A 25,432-nucleotide genomic window follows, 5' to 3' on the forward strand; every position below is an offset into this window, starting at 1 on the left:
TGGTGGAACGTATCCAAAAATACCTGACTGGAACAGAGTAAAAAAGTAATATGAAAGATATACGTCATACTTTTATTAGAATGTGAAGAGATGTCCAGATCTGGGAAAATGGGTTAAAAGTAACTATGCTTCCTTTTTAGAGCATTCTTGAAATGAAGTTGAAAGTCTGATATTTTAAAACAAAAATGTAAATTTACTTGGGAGTAACTTAGGAATGGAGAGGTTAACTAAAGGCTGTGTTTTCAGGGTATGCCCAGCAGTGGAGAATGCTTGGAGCAAATGTACAATGAACAACACTGTCCATACTATTAGAAGTAGTCCATTAATTCCCAGCTCATCTCACATTATCAGACCAGACAGTTTAATGTATCCCATAAAGATGGCATGTAAACTGATGGAAACATTTTTGAAAAATTCACTCCAGTAAAATAATATAGTGAGACAAAAATGGGCAATGCAGATGCATATGCAGACTGAATGGCTTAGTGAAAAGGCAGACAGATAAACTATCTGAAAAGATAAGGATAGCTAAGTGAGGGTATAATGAAGGGCATTAAATTGTGATGTGTGTGATATAAATACCAGAGATTTCAATACATTTAACCAGAAGTGAGGCCAGGAGGTGATGCAGTTTAACTGTACAAAGTATAAAGAAGATATCTGTTCGAAGTACGGTGGGCTGTCCTGTACTCCAGTACAAGTAATAATTTCACCTGACAGTTTGCGAAAAGGAGTAAGAAAGGAAGTGTTGCTGAAGTGGTGGTATCAGAGGAAAGAATAAAACTGGGAGAAATTCGGAAATAGAACAAATAGGTGAATAAAAGCGGGATATTTAGGGATATGTTCAAGAGCCTAAGTCTTGTGGAATTGTTTTATTAAGACTGGATAAGTAAAGTGATAAATAATGCAAGCATACAGAATCATTTTAAATACATTTCTTAATGAAGTTTGAAAAACAAATGAGATATTGATGGTCTGAAAATACAGAAAAAGAGTTTATTGCTTCCACTCCAATAACTTGATGCTGGTAGGCCAGAGAGACAGTGCTGAATGAATATTTTTTTTTTCTAGAGGACAAACTGAGAAGGGAATGCCAGAATATATTAATTTTCCTGCAAGCATAATAAACCCCAAAATTTAGTAGAACAATGGAAATCTGAGTAAATATCTAAGCATATTTTAGGTAAGGAAACTGTTAATAAAGGCGTCTTCAGAAGTGAGCTGTTTGTCTAGCCATACAAGTTAAAATAAATGTCCAGATTTTTTAATGCCTACACTAAGTTGACATGATCTGTTTTCAAAAACATCCCTATCACATCACTCAGAAAGATTATATTAAGTGCAGATGTGGTCTACACTTTGTGCTAACTTTTATGAATCCCTCTCCAAATGTAGGAAAACTACAATTAGGAGGAAGAAGGTGGAATTTATTCTTGTGTTGTCAATTTACTCAGAACAGTTTACACTTAGTGTAGGCGCTTATGAATACAGCCTAATGTTTTTCTGGACACAGAAACTGTACCTCCATTGTCATCAATATGGCATAGTATACACATCTGTTGCAGAGGATTAAGTATTGAGCTGTTAATGACTTAATCTTATAGACCATGGTTTGATTCCGTCAGCCTGTATTTGCCTGTGTGTGTGATTCTGAGGATGTCATTTTAACAGATGCTGTTTCCAGGCTGAGTCTGAAAAAGATCAGTGTGGATTAGATTTGTACCCTAGTTAACAAATGTAAATAAAACATTTGAGCTGAAGATGAAATGTTTGAGAATACTCAACTAGTTGGTGTCCCGGACTGGAGCGCTGGTGGGGCATGAGGGTTCATTTTTATTTTCTGGAAGTGATACTTAGTGTTACCTCGACAGGAATTAATTTGTTCCAAAGCTTAAATGTCATTCATATGAGATGGCTTACCCACTGCTCTCACCACGGAGAAAGAGTAGATTGTCTGTGACCTGCAGATTTATCATCACAGGGGATGGAGTTTTGCAGTTAGATAAGGTATAAGTTTTTGTGGGGAATTGCTTTGAAAATGAAAAATATTGCTGTGGAAAACCAAAAGATCTGGCCTTAAAGATATGCTGTGCAGTTGCATTGAGGATACACACGCAAGCTCTGATTTACAGCAAGATAAGAGTAATTATAGATGTAATAGGAAGCAGAATGTGCTGCCGAGCAAGCTTCCTCTCTGTCAGTGGTGCTGTACTGCCAATCAGCACTTTTAGTATATGACTTCAGTAATATGTGTAGCTGTCTTACTATTGAGTACAGCAGAGTGATGTGAAGTGTTCAGAAGTAGGAGCTGTATGGTATCACGTCTCCTGGAATAAATCCTAAAATACTTAGTGCATGAGTGTAACACAAACTAGTTAAAAATACAGTCTTTATGGTAGTGCAGTCGGTAATGCAGCTCTCACAATAAATCAGTTGAGCTCAGCAAGTTATGTATATATAGGAGCACTTTCCTGTGTATACATAGGAGCACTCTACTGTGTTTACATAGGAGCATTACCCTCTGTATACATAAGAGCAGGAGCACTGTCCTATGTATACATAGGAGCAGGAGCACTGTCCTGTGTGTATACATAAGAGCAGGAGCACTGTCCTGTGTGTATGTGTATACATAGGAGCACTGTACTGTGTTTACATAGGAGCATTGTCCTGTGTGTACATAGGAGCAGTAGCACTGTCCTGTGTGTTTACATAGGAGCACTATACTGTGTTTACATAGGAGCAGGAGCACTGTCCTGTGTGTGTACATAGGAGCACTGTACTGTGTTTACATAGGAGCACTGTTCTATGTATACATAGGAGCAGGAGCACTGTCCTGTGTGTATACATAGGAGCAGGAGCACTGTCCTGTGTGTTTACATAGGAGCACTATACTGTGTTTACATAGGAGCAGGAGCACTGTCCTGTGTGTATACATAGGAGCACTGTACTATGTTTACATAGGAGCATTGTCCTGTGTGTACATAGGAGCAGGAGCACTGTCCTGTGTGTATTCATAGGAGCAATGTACTTTGGTTACATAGGAGCAGGAGCACTGTCCTGTGTGTATACATAGGAGCACTGTACTGTGTTTATATAGGAGCAGGAGCACTGTCCTGTGTGTATACATAGGAGTACTGTCCTCTGTTTACATAGGAGCACTGTCCTGTGTATACATAGGAGCACTGTACTGTGTTTACATAGGAACATTGCCCTGTGTATACATAGGATCATTGTACTGTGTATACATAGGAGCAGGAGCACTGTCCTGTGTATACATAGGAGCACTGTACTGTATTTACATAGGAGCATTGTCCTGTGGTACGTAGGAGCAGGAGCACTGTCCTGTGTGTATACATAGGAGCACTGTGCTGTGCTTATATAGGAGCAGGAGTACTGTGCTGTGTTTACATAGGAGCATTGTCCTGTGTGTACATAGGAGTAGGAGCACTGTCCTGTGTGTATACGTAGGAGCACTGTACTGTGTTTGCATAGGAGCATTGCCCTGTGCATACACAGGAGCACTGTACTGTGTTTATATATGAGCATTGTCCTGTGTATCTATAGGAGCAAGAGCACTGCCCTGTGTATACATAGGAGCACTGTCAAGCCTGCTACCTCACTGTGCAGCAGACAAGCTGAAAACACCATGGAACCAGTGCAGAAATATTCAAATATAGTGTTTAACATTGGTGGGTGTCAAGACATGTGGCTACCCTTATCAGTTCCACCTTAATAATATGTGCTAACCCTAGCCCTAGCCTTACAGTTTCTTTACAAAAGCATTTCTATAACAATATCAGTGCAGATGACACTTGGACACACAACATGCACACACACACACACACACACACACACACACACACACACACACACACACACACACACACACCCTGTCCCCTTCCTTAGTCCTTACTCTAATTGTAACCACCAAACACAGGCCCACACTTCCACCCAGTAATGCTGAAAATATCAAAATGTCTGAAAACGTTGGCATTAACATCTAACCAACTCAAAACACTACAGCTGTTCCTTTACCTGATCCTTTTCTCTAACCCTAACCTACTAATCCTCAAGCACACACACTCCCCCCCAAAACCACATTCACCAGCAGAAATCAATCTGTCTTCTTCACATATCACCAGCACTTAGCCAAACTTGCATTTGACAATACATGCATTCAGCACATTGAGCAGAAACTTCATTCTGTTGATGAAATAAACATTTGGCAGAATGAGGATAATCCCCATCCAGATGGACCTCACAATCACAATACTGTGTGTCCTGTGTCTGTGTATCATTCAGTATGTGTAGACAGTAACAAAGCTAGAAAGTTTCAACACTGCAGACAATGAGATCTTGCTTCCAGTCCTCAGGCAACATGGCCTATTGCTAATGGGTGCAGGGGGCACAGACCAAGATTTATGTCTGTCCTTGCTGCTGGATGTCAATGCTGTGGTGGGACAAAACAGTTTTATTGAGCTCTGCCACTGTTACCTCTCAAATATGATTGTCCAGGCCAAGAAAAAGACAAGGCAGACTTACATGGGCTGATCACCTCAGGGCTGGCCCTCCAGGGTGTTAGAGGCTCAGTTATGGAATAATTTGTTGTGCCTCTAAGGATGATGTACCACACATTTTCTCCAGATGAGTTTGGATGCTTATACTGTGATATTTCAGCCTCCTTGTATTTTAATGGGGGGCATACTGGGTTAGTGCTACATATAGTGTTCTTAGATATAGTGAGTATAGAGTAACCTGACTGGCATGATTTACATTTCTCTTTACAGTCACCTGATGCTTGCATCAGTGTCCTGCCACCACAGAAGGTAAGGTTGGGTATTACATCCTTTACTGCATGAATACCCTGGTGTAGAATACCAAATGGGCACCATAGTAGTATATGTCACTGGGTTCACCACAGTGTCTTGTGTATTCCACACTCACAAGTATGATCAATGATGTGTATGAAGTGTCATCAATGATGTGTGAAGTATCATCAGTGATGTGTATGAAGTGTCATCAATGATGTGTATGAAGTGTCATCAATGATGTGTATGATATAGAAATGTCTGAAATTGGAGAGAGGGCTGATGTTGCAATAGGCATATTTGATAGGGATGCTGACAGACATGGTGATGAGTCATAGTCCAAGGCTTCAATGACACTGTCTCTGTCACTTTTTTGTGGTGGGACGCCATCCATACAAAGTGTATATACAGACAAAAGTATTGAGGACCCTTAACTCTGTGGACTGGGATGCACTGTGTGGGTGATACCCTCATAAAGTAAGTCCCCTGTGACAGACCTGGCAAGCTTTTATGTACACACACTGCTTCTGATGTGCACATGCATACTGTAGGATAGCAACACAGTGGCACATGATGCCATCACAGCTCACATTTGACCTCAGAGATGCAGGCAGTGCTGGTAATAAATCAGTAGATGTCCAGCAATGTTAGCCAGGCACGGTCTGCTGCCTCAGTCCACAATGGAGTCGATGAGCATGTTTCATGGCATTCAAGAACTTGCTACACAGCACCATCATGAGCTTTGTGTTATATTTTCCCTTCTGCCCCCCCCGACACGTCTGCACTCCTACAAATCAAATTCTAGTCCCTACCTGTAAGTAATATTCCCTGCTGAAAACTGATTATTTCAACCAGAATTTTCTTAAGTTCCATTATAGCAGTTTTATGTTGAATATAAATATGTGCCAGTGTAATCCTCCTCCCTTGTCAGTAGCCCCTTAGTACTACAACTCTACAATTATTATCTTTTTATCCTCTTCTGTCAGTATTGGAGCTCCTTCTGCAATTAATATAAGTACTCCTCTTTTCCTTTGGCCCAGCTATGCCTGTGAATAATAATCCTGAAAAGCTTTCTTTATCAAATTCACACATTCACTTCTTTCCAAATGTGTCTCCAGTTGCATAACTATTTGCACTCTACATTTTTTAATATAATTCACTACTTTTTCTTTTTTGTATGCATCTGTAAGACCACTGACATTTAAAGATAATATAGAATGCTTCATTATGCTGAAAAGTTGTTATCCCCAGCTTTTCAGAATGTTCCACAGCGCTGAGATGGCCTACTTCTGGATTTATCAGATATAAAATCGTGTCATCTGCAGATAGTGTCAGCTTTCTTGATTGTCATACCAATTATATCCTTGCCAGTATCTCCTGTTGCATAACTATTTGCACTCTACAGTTTTAATATAGTTCACTACTTTGTCTTTTATGTGTAACAGTTTTTTTAAGTATCTAGTACCAGCTTTTGTGTTACATGCATGCATACAGTTTGTTCCTTCCAACTTCTTTGGTACAGCAGAAAATCTCAGGTTTCCCTACACGCTATATCCTCTAATTCTATTGTTTTTGACATCTCTTCTTGAGCAGTCTCATATTCAGCCAGGCTTTTCTTCATTTTGACCTCTGATTTTTGCAGTTTTATCACCTCACCTCATCTCAATATCTGGTTAAAGATTCTTCCATTTTTTCCAGCCTTTTGTTGTTTGAGTTGATATACTCCATCAGTGTTTCATTTATTTTAATCAGGTCTGTGTGTAGTTGTCTTAAACTTACCTCGAGGTTACTGTCTGGAGCTTGCATTGCTTTTTGCTGGACAGCTGCAGAATTCTTCCCAGTCAGTGTTTTTCCTTCCTTTTTGTGACTGATTTTCTTTTATGTTTTCTGATTTTCTTTCAGGTTCTCTGAATTTCTTTTTCCCTGGCATCCAGGCAGTACAATTACTAGCCAGTTACAGAACTTTACCCCAAAATATGAGTTTGAGTTTACTGTCTCTCTCTCTTCTGAGTTTGTTTTCACACTGGGAGAGCTGAAATTAGGCTGTTACTCAATGTGCAGCCATTTTGGAAGTCCAGCAACTTCTCATCTGGTTGATGAAAGTATGCCTGACCAGTATATAAAACTAGAAAGGCTAAAACATTTTCACTGTTTGAATCTTACTATCCATATCCATAAGCAAGAGCTTCCATTTTCTCAGTTTTTGTATTATTTTTTTGTTTATTCTCTTCCCACATATCCTTAGCTGTGATAAGAGTCTTTTTTTTAATTCATACTCCTAAATACTTCAACTTATGTCCACATTCTTATGTATTGATGAACCAATTCTTTTGTGGGTACATAGTTTATGGCTGTAGTCTTTGTTTAATTTTCATTAATTTTATATTCCAAAAAGACTTCAGTCTGTCTCAGAATGTTCCACAACACTGAGATGTCCTACTTCTGGATTTATCAGGTACATAATAGTGTCATCTGCAGATAACGCCAACTTTTATTGATTGCCATACCGATTATGTCCTTGCATTTCTGAGTCACTTATTTTCTTTGCCACTGGCTATAAATATAAAACAGATAAAGGAGAAAGAGGACACCCTTTCCTAATTCCTTTCTTTGTAAACAATTTGTTGGAGAGGAATCTTTCAACTTTAATGCTTGCCACCAATCTTTCATATAACCTCCTAATTAACCTATTATTGTATGAGGGAATGCAAATGCTTCCATTGCCCTACTCATAAAATTCCAGCTTCCTCTATTGAGTGCATTCTCTGGATTAGGACTCACTAACAACAGTGGTATTTTCTTACATTTTGCTTCCCTCTGGATCATCATTGTACTATTAATGTCAAATGCTTGCCTCCCCTCCACAAAACCACATTGATCCATATTTATCAATTTTGGGAACACCTTTCCTATTCATGTAGCTGCTATAGACATCAAACATTTTATAATTATGGTTTAAAATTGAAATGGGCCCATATGAAGCTATGTCTGATAGGTCTTTACCATCTTTAGGTAATACAGCCACCACAGCTTTCTTCCAAGATGCTTCTTCCCCTTCTTTTAAAATACTCTTAAATAAAATCTTCCATATCTTTATCAATTTCTTCTCTCCTAAATTCTAGACTTTCACAGGAATGCCATGTGTTCCTGGTGACTTTCTTGCAGACTGATTATACATCACCATTTTATCTTATCTCCTCTTTAAGTGTTAATTGATGAGCCTCATCTACCCATAACTTTGGCATAAGTAAGTCTTCCATAAATATTTCCATTTGTGATTATTCTTGATTTCCACAATTCATTGGTTTTTAGAAATTTTAATAACATTTCCAAAATATCTGTAATACTCCTATATGATCTGTGGTTAATTTTCTTGTTATAGGCTCCTTTAGTTTGGTGACAATCCCTTCGACTTTCTGTTGCCTTGGTCATCATGCTAAAAGTCTTTTTGCTCTGGGGTTATCAAAAATATTTGCTTAACACCAATCTTTCTAAAGTCATGCATATTTTCTAGATATTCCCTTATTTTCTCTTTGGTACTCAACAGCTGTGTGTCGTCTGCCTCTCCCTGAGATTTCTGTTATTCTGCAGTACTTTAAATTTTGTCAGCCCCTCTAAAGAATTCCTGCTACTTCTTAACCATCTCTCTGTTTTATTTCTGCCCTGTTTTTAAACGCCATTTTCATTTTATTCCACTCACTGTCACTACTGAAGAAAGTTCTATCTTCCCCTAATAAGTCTTCTACTACCCCTTCCTTAAATTCCTCTCCTTTTAACAGATAGGTGTGAAAGCACCAGTGTCACATTTTTATTTCATTACCCTGAATTTTTATTGTAGTTTTTTAATTGGAGCATGATCTGAAATAGTTATTGGCTATGAGTCGAAGCTTTCAATTAAATGCACATTTTCCTGTGAAATATAATTTCTGTCTTGTCTAGCCCAGTTGTTATACCTTGGGGAATAATAGGTAAATTTTGACTGAGTTCCTTCTACTGAATTACATCTTCCATACTTTTTCCTCTAGGTTCCCCAGATACATCCTCATAGTTGCAAATCAAGTTCCAGTCACTGACTATACATAATATTCCTTTTGAAAGGTAATTATTTCTCCCCAAATTTTCTTACATACCACAATAGCTGTTTTTGGTGGAATATAAATATTTGCCAGCATACTACTCATAACTTGCAAATAGCCCCTTACTACCACAAATCTACCATTATTGTCTTTTTTTTCCTATTCTGTAACTATTGGGTCCTTTCTCATAGTTGGTATAATTGCTTCCTTTCCCTTTGTTCCTGATATTCTGCTGAATATCCATCCTGAAATCCTTTCTTTGTCAAATTCACATATTCATTGTTTTCCAAATGTGTCTCCTGCAGCATTATTATTTGCTTTCTTATTTCTTAATGTAATTCAGTACCCTTTCCTTTTAGTCTATAACTGTAAGGCCATTTAGGTTCAAAGATAATAGCCATTATGATAAAAATGTATTGTTCCCACCTGTTATAAATGACAGTTTTTTTTAATGTGTATTTTGAATTTGTGTGTTACATGCACCCACTAATGTTTGGCAGACTGAGCTTTTATACATTTTTTTTCTTGCACTCTCCATTTGAACCTATGTCACACTTTCAAGACTTTTTGTTTTAATGAAAACCCTGAAAAAAAAAAGTTTGTTACGAAGTGTATTTTAATGTCTATTTAGGGCTTTAATTTTCAAGAGACTAGTCATATATACACTGTCTTAATGAGCATTTATTTATACTTATATATGTTTTCCAATATTTTAGGTATTTATTTATATTTATTACCACATGGATGTATTTATTTAAATGTATTTAAATGTATTGTTAAGTTATTAGTATAGTAGTGGATAGGTGGTGATTTTAAAATTCACAAAGTATTTTAAAAATATTTTTAATGGTTTTAACAACTTTCACGGTGTTGTGGAAGTAATGAATTTTTAAGTGTACTATGGCTTTAAATTAAGGTATGTTGACTGCTCTATGATGTGATGTAATTTGAATTCCTTCTTTTAAATTCAGTGGGTGAAAGCAACTAATTGTATCTGATGAAGTCTCTTTAACTCATTTAAAAACAAGATGAAAGCGCTTATACATTTGGATATTCTACAATTTTAATCTTGGATTACAATAAAACTTTGGTGTGTTCACATAAACATTTGCCTGCTCCATTCTACTTTGTGGTTGACTAGTTGAAGGAATAATTGTCAATTTCAGAACAAAATGTGCAACTGCCTTCAGTTGCAGACTTCTTGACTCCCACTGAACATTTGCTAATGGAAAAAAAACAAAGTACTATAATTGCATATTCAAAAAACCTAGCACTTCTCATGGCTTTTATCACTTTGTCTTATTTTTCAGGCTTACTTGCTTAGTAAGGCACTTGTTGATAGATTAAGCCAAGGTCATTAATCTGGCATTTACCTTTGCAAAAATAAGAAACAATATCTCAACTCTACATATAATATAATCAGTGCACTTTCACACCCCACCCCAGCAGCCCAAGATTGTAGTATATTCAGTTAAACTTCTTTTGCTCAGCCTTTCTTGCCCTGTTACATTATAAAACATATATTTCTTACAACTGAAAAAGTACTTATTTACTTTAATATCTTTAAGACCTACAACAATCACTGAAAAAGACTCTCCCCTCACATTAAAAATACTCATAACTACATACAACATAATACTTTACTTAGTACTATTTATTCTTCCATGTACATGAAATGCATTTTTCATTTTTGTAGTCATAAGCTTTTATCCTTTTGCAGGATGCATATGGGGATATTACAGAGCTTGCACTGATATTTTCAGAAATGATTTGTACAATCCAGCCTGTAAACAGCCCCCAGGTGTGTAGTTTGTTCTGATATTATTTATTTTTCCTATCAACATGGATACACGCTCCAAAATTGAAAAAAAGGTCATCGCGCTATACAAACTCATTCTCAGATGCTGACAGTGAGGTCATAGTACAGGCCCTCCATTTCCATGTGGTATAGTCTAGAGATCTCATTTAGTAGAAAAAGTCCTTTGATATCTGTGTCTGACAGTAGGTTGTCAGTGATGTTATGGGCCTTACAGATCACCCACTCACTAAGATGGAAGAACTGACAACAGTAAGGAATCTCTAGGCAGTTCACAAAGAGTGCCACAGTGCGATGCTGGGTGTTGGGAAAGTGGTGGGGAACAATCAAGATTATTCACAGTTGGGCCTATTTTCTTGGTGTATTCACAGGTTGATCGAAAACATCAGTAGGCATGACTGGTTTTAGTTTCAACTCTTATTCTGCCTGGTGTAGATAAGTTGTTCTGCCTGACAAGCTTCTGGAAAAATTTCTTAAAATTTACATTTCCTAACCGCACTTACTACCTATAATAAATTATATGAAATATATACATACGATTATGAGGAATGCTGCCTACTTGCCTACTTTAAAAAATGTAAACAGTAAAACAATTTAAAAATTAAACACCTACCTCTCAATAATATATATCTGCAGTAAGCAGTATTCCATAAATTACAGTCCTTTCAGCCCATTGGTCAGAGTAGATCAAATGTTTATTATAAAACTAGTGCGAAATTTTCCAGATCTTTCTAATACAAGATATCATTATCTTTATACTATTACCCATGCAGTAACATTCTGGTAAGACAGTCAGCCTCTACTATATAACACGTAATTTATATCAAGAAATGTTAAGAACAAAAATGGTTTTACTTAGTTACTTTTTTCTATTAGTATCCTTCTAAACATTAATGACATAAAGTGAGGTATATGTTTTACAGTCCACTGACAAGTGTAACAAAGTCAACAAAAGTCCAAGCTTTCTCTTCTTGCACAGTCTTATTTCACAAATGTGATTGATGCTTTGTAGTCTCACATTTATTCAATATTCATTTTTTCATCTTGTTCCTTTTCATCTCCATCTCCGAACACCAGACTATAGTTCAAATCCAAGGCATTCCTGATTCTTCTACTCAACTCCTGTGCTTTTTTCCATCTCTCTAGTATTTTCCTTTGGAATATTGGAAAGGGTTTCACAGCCAAAATCTCTGCATGAGTGTTGTTCTAAGAATGAGAAGTCCCCTTCTGTTTGGCTCACTTTTTGTTGGATAAACTTTGTTTCCTCCTTATCCTATTTTGCATCAAAACACTTCTTTGATCCTCAGGAAAGAATACTCTGAAGATAGCTAGGTACAGCGGCTTAATATCATACATGCCTCTTGACATTCCCATTTGCTGGGATAAGTTTGTCCTCCACCTGGTGAACAGTGAATAATCATTTCCACAAACACTCTGCTGTCTCCAGTTTTTAATACTTTTCCCTTCTGCCACATTTTTTTTTGTCAGGATCAACTCTTTCTGCTGGTATGATTGGATCTTTACTAATATTGGTCTTGGCTGCTGTCTCATGGCCAAGTTTAGAGCATATAATCAGTGTGCCCTTTCAGTTATCAAATCCTGTTGTGGAATAGCAGTCCAGTTACTTATTTGTGTTTTCATAAAATTAATAAACTCTGTCCCTTCCAGTTTATCTCGTACAGCAGAGAATCTCAGGTTTTATGTGCACAACTTGTCTCCTAACTCTACCATTTTTTTTAAACCACTCTTTTTGAGAAGCCTATGCATCGAGACAAGTCATGGAAGCTTTGCCAAAAGAATAAACTTCCCGAAACCCTTCTCCAATATACACAGCTCTGTAAATTTGCAAAAAGCAAATTTTCAAAGACATAAAATTCCACTACACTAAGCTCCAGTCCAACCATCCCCGATACTCTAGGCCTTTTTGGATCTCTATAAACTCACTCCACAACCCAGGCTCTAAAAATAATCCCTGTCCGGACCCAAGCAAATTTGACCTCGAATTAGCCTCACTATTCAACTCTTTCTTTATTATGGAGTCAATATCTGACCTAACAAAAACTTTTCCCAACAATGACCCATCTCTCCTACATTCCACATCATCTAAGTCCCCAAATAATTTCAACATATGTTTGAGCTTAAACCAGTCTCTACTAACTATATAAAAAGACTTCTATCCAAACTTAAACCCTGCTCCAATGCACCTGACAACATCCCCTCTTCCTTTTTCAAGTCTGCTGCCAATGGTATAGCTCTCCCAATTAGTATCCTAATTAATAGATCCATAAAGGAATCCTATGTCCCTAAACTCTGGTGTTCTACCTTTATTCTTCCTCTCCACAAGGGAGGCAAAAACACTAACATTTCAAACTTCTGCCCTATAGCTCTTCTCTCTCCAATCTCCAAAATCCTAAAAAATGCATCCACCTCCAACTTATGCCTTTTCTGATTAAAAGCCAACTTCTTACCCCTACCCAACATGGCTTCCAACTAGAACATAGCACCATAACAGCTCTACTGTCATTCTTAGAAACTGTCAATCAAGCCCGATATTCCGGGAACATAGTATCCACAGTGTTCCTAGATCTCTCTAAAGTATTCAATTCTGTTTCCCATAAGCACCTTCTAAGTCACCTCTCAAACCTAAATCTCTCCCAGAACACTCTTTCCTGGTTCTCAAGCTATCTGTCAGATAGATCTCGGGCTGTGAAATGGAGAAAAAGGCACCTCACCTTTCTTCCCCACCCCTACCAGAGTACCACAGGGGTCCATCCTCAGACCAATGCTGTTTAATATCTTTATCAATAACTTTCACGCTGCTGTTCATAATGCCGAAGTCATCCAATGTGTAAGTAACTCTACACATGTCTGCCCTGCCTCTAACCCTCCCTGAACTCGTATCTAAAACTCAGAGTGCCTTCTCATCTACTGATATCTGGATGCTCCAAAATCACCTTTCTCTCAATGCTAACAAATCTAAAATACTACTATTCACACCCTCAAAATCTTTCTCTTTTGATAAAAATTCCTTCCAAGTCCTTATCCAAAGCAACTCTCCGATTGAAGTTGTTCCCTTTGCCAAACTACTCAGTGTAACTATAGATGAACACCTCAAGTTCAACATCAATATTCAGCAAAATATAAAGAAAACCCACCAAAAACTAGGTATGCTATACAGGAACAACAACTTCCTCTTTACTTCTACCAGGCATACTCTGGCGTCCTCTTACCTCCCTTCTGTACAGTGCCCCACTACTGACTATCCTATCCTCTTCCATCACTTCCAAACTTGAAAGCTGGTATAACAAAATTTCAAAATTTGCCACCAAAGCCAGACATTTTACTCATCACTGTGTTACCCTCCAATCCCTCAGCTGGTTAGAATTTACAAATTACCTGGACTTCCTCCAACTCACTACAGCACATAGACTAATATTTAATCCAACTAAATGCCCCGCTCCAACTAACATCCTTCCTCCATACACCCTAATTAGAACTCTCAGATCTGAACACCAAAACTTAATTACTGTCCACAAACTTAAACGTCCTGCTGGACAACTTCTCCTTAAGTAAGAAATGAAACTCTCTCACTAAGGACAATGTCAAACACAAACAACTTCAAATGGAAATGTAACTGCATTAGAACTCTTTAACAAAATAGCCTCCTGAGTTCTAACTAGCTAATTCTCTGTAAATATTGTAAATAGCTTTTTACTTTTGACTTTAACTGTCTGAATTTGTTAAAATGTATCTGCACGATATTTTTCCACTATGGCCAATATTGCTCATGCTTTGTATTATTTGATATGTATTTGTACTTGTACTTTTATTTTTATTGGACTGCTATCTTTTCCGTAATCTGTTTAATGGAGCTTTTCTCCCCGGGCCTCCACTGAAAACGGGCTCTTTGGGCCCAGTGGACTTCCCGGTAATCAAACTGGAAATAAATAAATAAAATTCATTTCATTTTCTAATTATTGCTCTGTTATCAATTCATCTGAATAGCTAGTTAAAGATTCTATTTTTACAGCCTTTTCTTATTTAGATATGTAGATATACTCCGTCAATATTTCATTTATATTAATCACGTCTGAGTACATTTGATGTATTTTTTTCCTCTAAATTACTGGAAGCTATCCATCTCTTTTACCACAGCTGAAGTTTGAATTGTGTTTTGCTTGAACACCTGCTGAATTCTACCCAGTCAGTGTTTTCTCTTCCTCTTTCATTGTTGATTCTCTTTCAGGTTGTCTAAATTTCTTCTTTGATGACATCCCGTGTACTTACTAGCCAGTAAATGAATTGTATTCAAGCTAGTAGAATTACTAACGCTTATGTATCATTTTTGTTTTGATTGTGCAATGAGGTATGCCACCCTGTAACCCACTCCCCATGATTTTTATATATAACAACTACGAGATCACACAACAGCAGCGAAAGAGAAAATTCCCACTCTCCATTGTACCTCTACTTCCCACAGTGTAATGCCAGCAGTTTGCAATCAAAGTATTTTCAATTGCTAGTGTAAATATTCAAAATGTTCAATATTCAGTGTTCAACAAATTGCCTGGTCACTATGTATATGAAGAAATACAAACCACATCCAGTTCACTACAATGTTAAAATAAATGTAATTCCAGATGAGATGTATGCAACGGTCTGACAGCTAGCCTAGAAAATTAAGGCTCTGAGCTGTTAAAAAGCTGCTTTCTGTACTCCAAGATACAAGGTTTGCTTCCTTCCATCTCCATTTGCCTACTCTGTTACTCTGAGCAAGTCATTTAAACAGACAGCTCTTCTGGGTCACTTCTGAAAAGGGAACTAGTGGCCAGTAGGGATACTCAGTCTATAGATCATAAAAAAAATGTACACAGTGTACGCATACAACTAACACAAAACTCCACATGAGCAACACTGCCCACATAAATCAGCTCCCAAGAAACAAAATTCATTTTTTGTTAAAAATAGTTGCAATAAAAGGATGATTAACTAGCCCATCAGAAAGTGGTGTTACTGACAGAAGTGACCCAAAACAGAATAAAATGAAACTAAACTTTAAAAAAGTAATAAATCCTTGAAACTTAATAAAATATAGTTAAACTTTAATAAATCATTTCATAAACCTCCGTACATTAGTAAAATACATATAGTAAATGCACTGTCACTGAGGCAAATTGCAATGTTCTTTTTGAAACTACTGAAGAATCTCATTCATGAGACTGTCCATTGTTAAAAAATCCACACAAACTACCTAAAGCCTGATTCAGCAGATACTTAGCTTACTGCAGTCAATAGGAAACATATCTAACATAAAATGCAGAAAAAATGGAAAAATAGAATATGTGAAAGTCGATATTTTTTCTGCAGTTAAATTTGGGTCCCACTACAAGAAAAATACAAGCAACTGTGGTTTAAAAAATTGGTAAGCATGAATGCAATGATCTCAGCATCATCTTTACCTGTCATGACATTGAATATCTTCCTAACGTGTTCCTCTTACTCATGGTGTCATTTTTACTATGACTTCTGCAGACATCTGACAGTGTTAATGCTGGTCCACCTACCAGATGGAAACAAGGAAGGGGAAGCTGTTCAGAATCTTGCAGCTATATGTGTGTGCAAGTAATCATTCCAAAAGCCCATCTTCCACATATTCTGGCCCTGAAACAGAAGTGAAGTCTTCTGAAACTGTGGTGCGTTGCAATACTTATGCTTCATGTACAATAGTGGATCTTAATTAGAGCATTTATTTGTCCGTGTGTCAGTAGGTTTGTCAAGTTTCTCTTTTGAATGTCATTTTTGAAAAAATGTCCTAGAAAGTAATTAATCTATGATGAGTGGTTACCTGTTTTTGCATAACATGTACATGTTTTGTAAGATTTATAATTTTTTTGTGTGTATATTTTATAGGTGTACTTTTCAGCATTGAGGTCACATCAACTTTTTTGCTGTCAGAAACTACTGGCGTGGATTCTTTGCTGCAACTTTCAGTGCCTTTATATTCCGGGTCCTCGCTGTCTGGAACAAAGATGAAGGTAAAGTTCAACAGTTTTTGCTTGCATTTTCTTTTCTAAAATCAATAACTGAGGACTGGTTTCACTAACGTGGTACTTCTAATCACTAGTAGTTCAAATCTAGTTAGTAGGGTTGCTATGGGTATAACTTGCAAGAAAGCAAAATGGTATCCAGCCCAGAAGGATCATACCATTTTGCAGTATCTTTTCTCCTTTATAAATCATGGGGAAAAGTTATGGTAAACCATGGATAGTAGGTCAGGCAGTATAAAACTCCTATTTTATACCTCTGTACAAAGTATGAAATCGCACTTTTGAATGCATGTATTTTTAGGCAAGCAGTCAGGTGGGGGATCAGTGGGGAAAAGTATGACCAGATGTAGGGAGCTGTTGATGGATAGTGCTACACGGGTGGTTTAGGCAGCTCTATTGCACCTAAAGTGGAAGGAAGAAAACTGCAAATAAAAAGGTGTAAGAGAAAGAAAAATGATAAATGCAGAGAAAGGGTGTGATGGCACATGAATTAGATTTAAAATGCTGATGTGCTTCTGGTTTCAGTTGAGGTAGAGACTTTACTAGTTTGGTGGAAGGAGAAGAGCAACACTCAGCCTTCCAAAATATACAGAGTCGATAACATGTTACTGTCATACTACTTTGGTGTTAGTTTACCCGTTATACATAAAAAAACATCTTGGACATATGTTTAACAAAATGTGGTGGATTCACTTATACAATTTTGGCTGTAGATCAGCAGGATTATGAAGAAATTAGAACCCCCACCACCACCACCATTTGAGAATCCAAATTTTGAATAAAGTTTGAGTAGAAGAAGAGCTGTCTAGCTTACAGCATATCAGGCACTAATCTAATAACCCACTTTCCATGGTGGTTTGTTTGATGACTGTATAGGGAGATTGTTTTCTTGCTTTTTTGGTGGAGTAGATTTATAGGGCATGCATAGATTAGGTGAAATGTTATTGAAAATGTTGGTATTACTATTTAATATTCAATTTGTAATAGAGAGATGGAAGAATGATGAGGTGGGCTCTGTTTTCCTTTGCTGTATATTATATTATATTATATTATATTATAGTAGATTATAGTTGTATTATTATTTTTTTCTTATTTTTCGTGGGATTTATTGTTGACTGTACAACATGTAGAATGAAAATATTAGCTGCCTAGGGTTGACACACTCAGATGATAAAGAAAGTGTTTTTAAAGTTTGTTGCTATTAAAGTAGTAAAAATGACAGTTTTTATTAATGTTTTATGGGAGACTAGCATGGTTTGGAAGGATACAGGATGACCTCAGCTTTGTGTTGCTTTAAGTAACTGATTGGACAATGATTGTCTTTAACCTGGATATAAGAAACATCAAGAACTTACAAGAGGCTGTATTGGTGCTGTACCTTTCTAGTATATTGTAAGCTGTAAACATAGATGTTGGGTACATAATATATTGCAGTTCTATTTATTTTTTATATAACTTAATAGTTTCTATGGTATAATTCTTCTGTGTAATGTAATCAGGAAAGGATGCACAGATATAAGTCTTAAGTTTAGTATGTAGTAGTTTAACACTATTAATATAAGACGATATTGTCATATATCATGATGGTAGTTTTGGGGATTTTTTTTTTTACTGGTTTTATTTTTTTTTTCTTTGTGTACTATGGATAATCGAATACAATATTGTTATGCCTTTTTGACTTTGTTTTCAGAGAGATAAAGAATGATGGTTTTGGGTAAAAAAAAAAAAAAAAACATATGATGGCTGTGCTACAGTTTCTTTTTATGGGCACCCCTACTGAGACTTGAGTTCTGGAGATGATTGTTCCCTAAGAGTGTACCTAAATGGTAAATGTTAAGCATACAGAAGCAAAGAACGGGATCTATAACAATATCTGTGAAAGTTACAAAACATCTGAATGAATTTGAAGGACAAAACCCCACAGAAGTATCTGTTCCAGTGATAAATACAAGTAATTGTGACACAGTAGTGGCTGAGCATGGAATCCCAGGATAAAGGGTGAATAATTCCAAATGTTTTGCAGGTCTTTGGCAGATAAATATGAGGATCAGAAAACTAAGTAACATCAACATCAAAATCAAAATGGGAGATGTTTCACAAGGAGAATGAAGTGAAGATGGAAGGCATCAATATTTTTATACTCGTACAGTGGGGATGTCAAAAGCTGGAATAGTAAATATACCATCTGATGTGTATATGAAATGTCTTTGGAGACTTCTAAGCTGGACTGTGGGCTCTTGGCTGTATACCATTGCTGGGCACTTTGGTTCACATTTGGTTTAGTGATTTGGATTTGGTACTTTCACGGGCACAGCCAAGGATTGAATCCTGGTCAGAGAATTGTAATGGATTGTTAGTGTTGGAGTTAATGAGTAGTGGAGTTAACGCAGACGATTGAGGCCATCAACTGTTCCCTGCAGTCTTATGTTTGATTCCCGCAGTCGCTGTTTACTGTATGACTGTGAGCCAGTTATTAATTAGACAGTGATCTGGGACATTTGGAAAAGCAAGTGGTCTCCAGTGAACCTACTTATGAACCGGATTTTGGTTATAACCGTACTATGCAGCGAGCTGCTATGTAACAACATAGCCGGACTGCCTTATACTACTGTTACTAACCTCTGTACATATAGCAGCATGCATGGAATTTGACTTTATTAGACATTTGTTGTTTATATGTGCATGTGGTTCTGTGGTATATGTGATATAAGAAATAATGAAATAAGGGATAGGCTGTTAAGATACAGACCAAAACTTGTCAGAACATGTGGATATATATAGTTTAAAGAATTAACTAACAATTTGTAAAATAAAATGTGAGATAAGACAAAAATGAGAGAGAAAGGTAGAATGTGTAGTAAAAGTAGTGAATATGAGAAAGAGTTGCATGAGGATCCCAGATGAAGGCCAGACATGCATCTTTTAATTTGAAAGAGGAAACTGTTTTCTTTTTCTGATCTGATCACCATAATCGCACCACACCTAATTTGTCTGAATAGTAATAGTGCCAAGGAAAATGTTTTTCTGATGTAAAGTACAGGATTACTATTAGAATTTAGAAGTAAGTTTGATATCCCCACCACACCACTTTACTAATGCTTGTACCTTAAACTTTTCAGTAATCCTACCACATCACAAGACATACACACATACAAAATATGCAATCTATCCAATTACTTAGTTACTGCATGCATTCACACAAACACTCCTACCACCTATTGTTGAAACTGTTGGGATATCTGAAAGTTCCAACTTTAGCATTCCAAACCTATATTTAACTCACCCACATGCCTTTTATCTTCAGTCTTCCATTATTCTCAACATTTGATGAATAGAACACTTGATCACATTTAAGAGTCCTTCAATCTGTTGGCAAAGGGAATGACACTTGTATGTGGATTGATTGCCTAGTGCTTACTTATGAACCTATATAGTTGGAAAAGATAGATAGCTTTAAAGGGAGAAGAGTATATTATATAGATATTTAGTCTTCGGGCTAATGAGCTTGACACAGTGATTTGGATGTCATGTGTTGCAATGCTCTTCCAGAAGAGTCCTTTGGGGTATAGACCTTGTTGAAGTTAAAACATCTACTGGTTCAGTGTATTTAATAAGTCATGCAGACCGTTGCTTCTTGGGTACAAGTGATCGTACCTATTGAACAAGTGAATACAATACATATTTATGTGCTTGGCGACCATCAGAAATCAATTTATAGTGGATTATTTAAGGTACATGCTTCCAAATGTTTATAATCAGTTCTGTATATCTGCACATCCCCGAAGTTCATGGGGAACCCACATTAATGAAAACTGCCATTTCCTGTAATGTACAGCTATGATATTAATGAATCCCGAACTCGTACCTCTCAACCTTCCAGTACAAGAATTCTGGACAAAGCCAAAAATAATGGGGAAACAAAGGCCGAAAAGTCGGGGATACATTTTTGATATTGCTGTTGTAAACTTAGAAGGTTTATAGAGTAACAGGTTTTGGCATTAGCATCCATTTTCTGAAGGATATGAACTCTGATACTGAAATATCTGTCATTATTTAGTGACTTTAGCCTTTAATGATTTGCCAGAAAACCACAAATTTTGTGAGGAAAAGACAAAAAGTACGATGCAAGAATCTGGGCATTCTGCAAAATATTGGACAATTGAGAGGTAAGCACTAGCTGTATACACTCTTCTCGCCAAGTACCTAATTTTGGAATCTAGAATGCCATTTCTACAATGCAGTACATCCCATTCACTGATATAAGCTTCTGCTCAGTATGCTAGTGTAAATTAGAGTCACAAATATGTTGTTGTGTCTTTCGGCTTTTTCCCAGTTAGGGGTCGCTACAGCGGAACTCCGGTCCGCTAATGATTGGTAGTTGATTTTTACATGCCGAGTTACCAGCCCTGATGCACAACCTTCAACGAAGGTACGCCCATTCACGCATGTCTCCACGCAGAAGACGCTCTAGCTGAGAATCAAACCGAACAGCGTCTTACTGTGAGGCGACAACGCTACCGCAGCACCACTAGAGTCACAAATATAGTTTTCTAAAAAAAAAAAATTAAAAAAAATAAATTTAGTTTCTTATCCAAAGCAAAATCTCCATCTGTTCTTTCTCCCTATATATTCTAGTTATATTGGGAAACAGTCTCATCTCTCTGCCCTCGCTATATTATAATGGCAGCTGCCTATATACTTGTGACAAATTAAAAAAAATATATATCCTGCTTGCTTGTATAATAAAGCAGTATGTCTCTTATGAGACAAGCTTAAATGAATCATTGTACAGTAACATATAATTCTAGGTGTTACTTAAAATGGTTTCCACCTCTGCAGTGTAATGACACATTTATATTTGGGAATGCCTGTGGTGTGTTGCTGAGTTCAAAACAGTCTGTGAGGACAGAAAAAAACTTCTGAGTCACACATGCATGAAATTTGCACGTAATTTAAAGGTACTTTCAAAGGCTGCTTTAAAGCTATTTAAATATATATTTTTAAAATAACTGATGGTTTTTATTTAAATGGGAATCAGAAATGATGAGTGTTATTTGCAGCTAAAACAGTGGTAGATAAAATATGTCATAAATAATATAAGAGAAAGATACAGATAAATACAGATAAAATGTGTTTTAAGTAATACAAACTACGCTAGCTTATTTTTCTGTCAATGACAGATCACATATGTCATTATTCAAGCTTGTATGATAGACTTAAAGGAGATAAAACATAATTTGATTTTTCATTTAAAAAATAACCACAACTGTGGACTGTGTTTGAGAGGAAGGCATCCTTCCAAAGTCTGACACTTAATAATTAATCCAGATTTAAAAGGTATCCTCATTAAAATACATTGGTATAGTATAAAACTGTTTCCCATTCCTAGCTGTATTTTAAAAACAGAAATTTAATTAAATGACTGTTTAATGGGAAGTAACTGGTGGAGGAGGAACTCCCCCCCCCCTTTACAAATGCCTGTTTGTAATGAATATGAAAGTGGGCCCCTTTAGGATTTTATATGTAACAGCCTTATTATTGCAGTCTTTTTACTTGTAAACCGTTCTGTTGTAACCAGGTGAAAATCTCTCTCTCACACGCACACACACACCAGTAACCACAGAACTACATCAGAAGCCTACTGACAACTTTCAAAGTTATAACACACCTTGCACTGCAAGACAAATTACAGCCAGAAGTAAATGGTACCACTAATTGGGCCACATCTTTAAAAGCTGTCAGAGTATTTGCGTTGCCACACTTTTGTTTTAATTGGCAGTACATCAGGAGAGTTAAAGCTCTCTATGTATTACAAACAATTATGACTGCATCTCTAATCATAAACATTTATTGTTTTCTTAAAATTAATTCAACAAATTCACCTCTAAAAAAATCTATTTTGAGCTTTACTCTTGAAACAAATTTCTTGAATCCATTTTGTGAACATCTAGCACTTCAGTTATGGTTGGATGCCTAATCATAATCGTCCATATCAGGGATCACAGACTCATTGCCCTCAGGCCTCAAGCAGCCTAACTTATTTCTAGTTGAGGGATGCTACTACACTACATATCCAGTGTTAGTGACCACCTTTCTTTTGGATTTGGAAATTGTGATGCTCATCTTAGTATGCTGGCCCTTATAGGTGTATGATAATCCTGCATATTATCTACCTATCTGTCGATCATGTTTGTGTGTATGTGTATAATATATATAACAGACCTTGGAAGTGACATATTGCCACCTAGGAGGAGAGTCAGGACAAGAGAAGCTGTCATTCTTATGTGATTTACATTTGTTACTTCCTCTGCTAATGTTCCTGCAGTGTAATGACATCAGTGTGGATAGTGCCAAAACATCTCTTGGATAGTTTTCAATGTGGACAACCCAACGACAAATGTGCCAGCGCATGTTTTCAGTGTACTGCAGGACTGGAGACCCTGGTGTACACTGGGGGATGAAGCAGTAACTGTGAATCCGGTCTTGTGCTTTGAGCTAGGTTAGCCAGCAAAACTGACATTCTTCCCCTAAGAAATGGCCAGCCTGTCAGGAGAAAGGTATGTTGACAGAAGCTACATGCCCATCACTGCTGTCAAGGCTACATCCCCCATGGAGAGTAAGTGACTAACGCATGTGACAGATTTATGTTCTCAGAATCAGTCAATTAATACAAGAATGTCAGGGGGAACATAGAACAATTCCAGTTGGAAAAGACTACCTCCAAGTTAATTAAAATGCTTAGTAATTGAAGTAGAGAGACAGGCAATCTGAGTATTCCACACTTCCCAAAAATGGACATTCCTTTTAGCCCAGTATTAGCCCTTACCTTCTACAAACCTGCAGAAGCAGCCCAAAGTACTGTAAGGAAGAAGATATGGTCCATACAGAGTACACTCCACTGCTGAGAAATTATGATATTTTGAAATAAACAGGGCATACCAGTTAAGAACACAGCTTTGTTTTAAAGCCAGAAAAGTATTTCCCAATAAAATTGCCATTTTGTTACCATTTTATGTTATAAAACTTGTGCTAGGTTTGTTATCAGCACATAAATAATTTACACAAGTGCGTAACTTCTGAGTTTTGTTCTTGAAGACCAAGGTTGCTGTGTCCTAGGGAGTTATTTGTTCTCTGAGATGCACAGACCTTGGAAGTGATATATAAATAGCCGGGTGTGGTAGGGCAGGGGCACTAAAACACTTTTTGTAGTACTTTTTCCACTTCATATACGGTTTGCATTTGAGTGATGATGTTTCTCTTCATACTCATGATCAAACCACACCAGCTATGAGTAAATTCTGTGATGTGCCCCCATATATGCAAATATGGTACTTCTTGGATGGGAGGAAGAAAATATTTTTCAAAGCCCATATATGAAAAATATAAAGATATATCTGAGGTTTTTAGACGATATCTTTTTATTATGGGAAGAAGATACCCCAGAAGATTTAAAAGACTTTATGTCTTATATAAACCAAACCACTACTTTTTTATCCTTCACCCATGAGATCAAACAACAACACATAAACTATTTGGATATTACCCTAAGTAAGACAACCAGCGGTTTTAAGTCTAACATTTTCAAAAGGAAACGTGGTGTAACAGTTATTTGCAATTCAACAGCCAACACCCTTTACATCAAAAGAAAAGTATAGTCAAGGGTCAAGCAGTAAGGATTAATGACTTCCCAAAAAGAAGATTTGGAGAAAGAGTTCTCCTTTTATTTGAAAAATTTAAAGAAAGGGGATATCCGTTACAATTTATAGGTGATATTTTAACAGAAGTGTATCAAGGATGGGGTATAAAATTTAAACCATTATTGGGTGAAAGATTTATTCCCAAAAATATGAACACTGATGAAAAGATAGATTACAACAGTGCTTGCATAGTGGAATATAATGATTTCTCAGATTGTTTTACTGGGATCATTAGAAATAACTGGAGTATTTTTAAAACCAACAAGGACATTTATGAAGTGGTTGGAAAAAACCAAATTTTACATATAAAACTGCCAAAATTTTAAAAGAATCTTTGAGACCGAGGTTAACAACAAAGATCAGAAGAAAGGTACCACAAAATGTGGCAGATGCAGACAGTGTGCATATATTAATCCATTAGTAGTAATCACACTACAGAATAGTTTGAAAAGTAAGATAACATTTACTAAGGGTAACTGTAGGAATGTTGGTGTATTTGGCTACCTGTTCTAAATGTGATTATTTTTCGTGGGTAAGACTGAGAGGACTCTCAGAGAGAGAATTAACATACCCATGATATAAAAAGGAGAAAGGAGACCAGTGCCTTGTTTAAACATTCTTTGGAGTGTGAAAATTTTACAGATTATAAGTTTGGTATTGTGGAAATAGTTAAAAAGGACACCAGGGGTGACATTAAAAATGTTTTGTTGCAGAAAGAAATGAGATGGCAACTTTTGTTAAGATCTAATACCCCTCCAGGACTTAATGAATATATAAGCATTAAACCCACATTAATAGACAAGGCCTCAAGGATTTAGAAGTATAATCAACAAATTAGTAACAACAATAAATTTGTTGATTTAAATCACAACATTTTTTAATCAAGGGATATACCAATGTACATAATTACACCTTATATTATATTATATTGCTTGTATATGATCTCAAGCATTAGTGTTTATAAATTTCACACCCTGCACAAAAAAAT

At 36.6% G+C, this 25,432-nt stretch overlaps 1 protein-coding gene across 1 annotated transcript in view; it reads left to right on the forward strand.

Annotated features, from left to right (window-relative positions):
- Positions 1-25,432, forward strand: part of CLCN2 (chloride voltage-gated channel 2) — a 2,181,634-nt gene that overhangs the window by 580,458 nt on the left and 1,575,744 nt on the right. Inside the window, 2 exon segments of the mRNA XM_044070805.1 lie at positions 16,611-16,637; positions 16,640-16,735. Of these exon segments, the coding sequence (XP_043926740.1) occupies positions 16,611-16,637; positions 16,640-16,735 (123 nt within the window).

This window comes from Protopterus annectens, chromosome 4.part1 (genome assembly GCF_019279795.1).
Source record: "Protopterus annectens isolate FY-2018-M chromosome 4.part1, PAN1.0, whole genome shotgun sequence".
In the NCBI taxonomy this organism is placed as follows: domain Eukaryota; kingdom Metazoa; phylum Chordata; order Ceratodontiformes; family Protopteridae; genus Protopterus; species Protopterus annectens.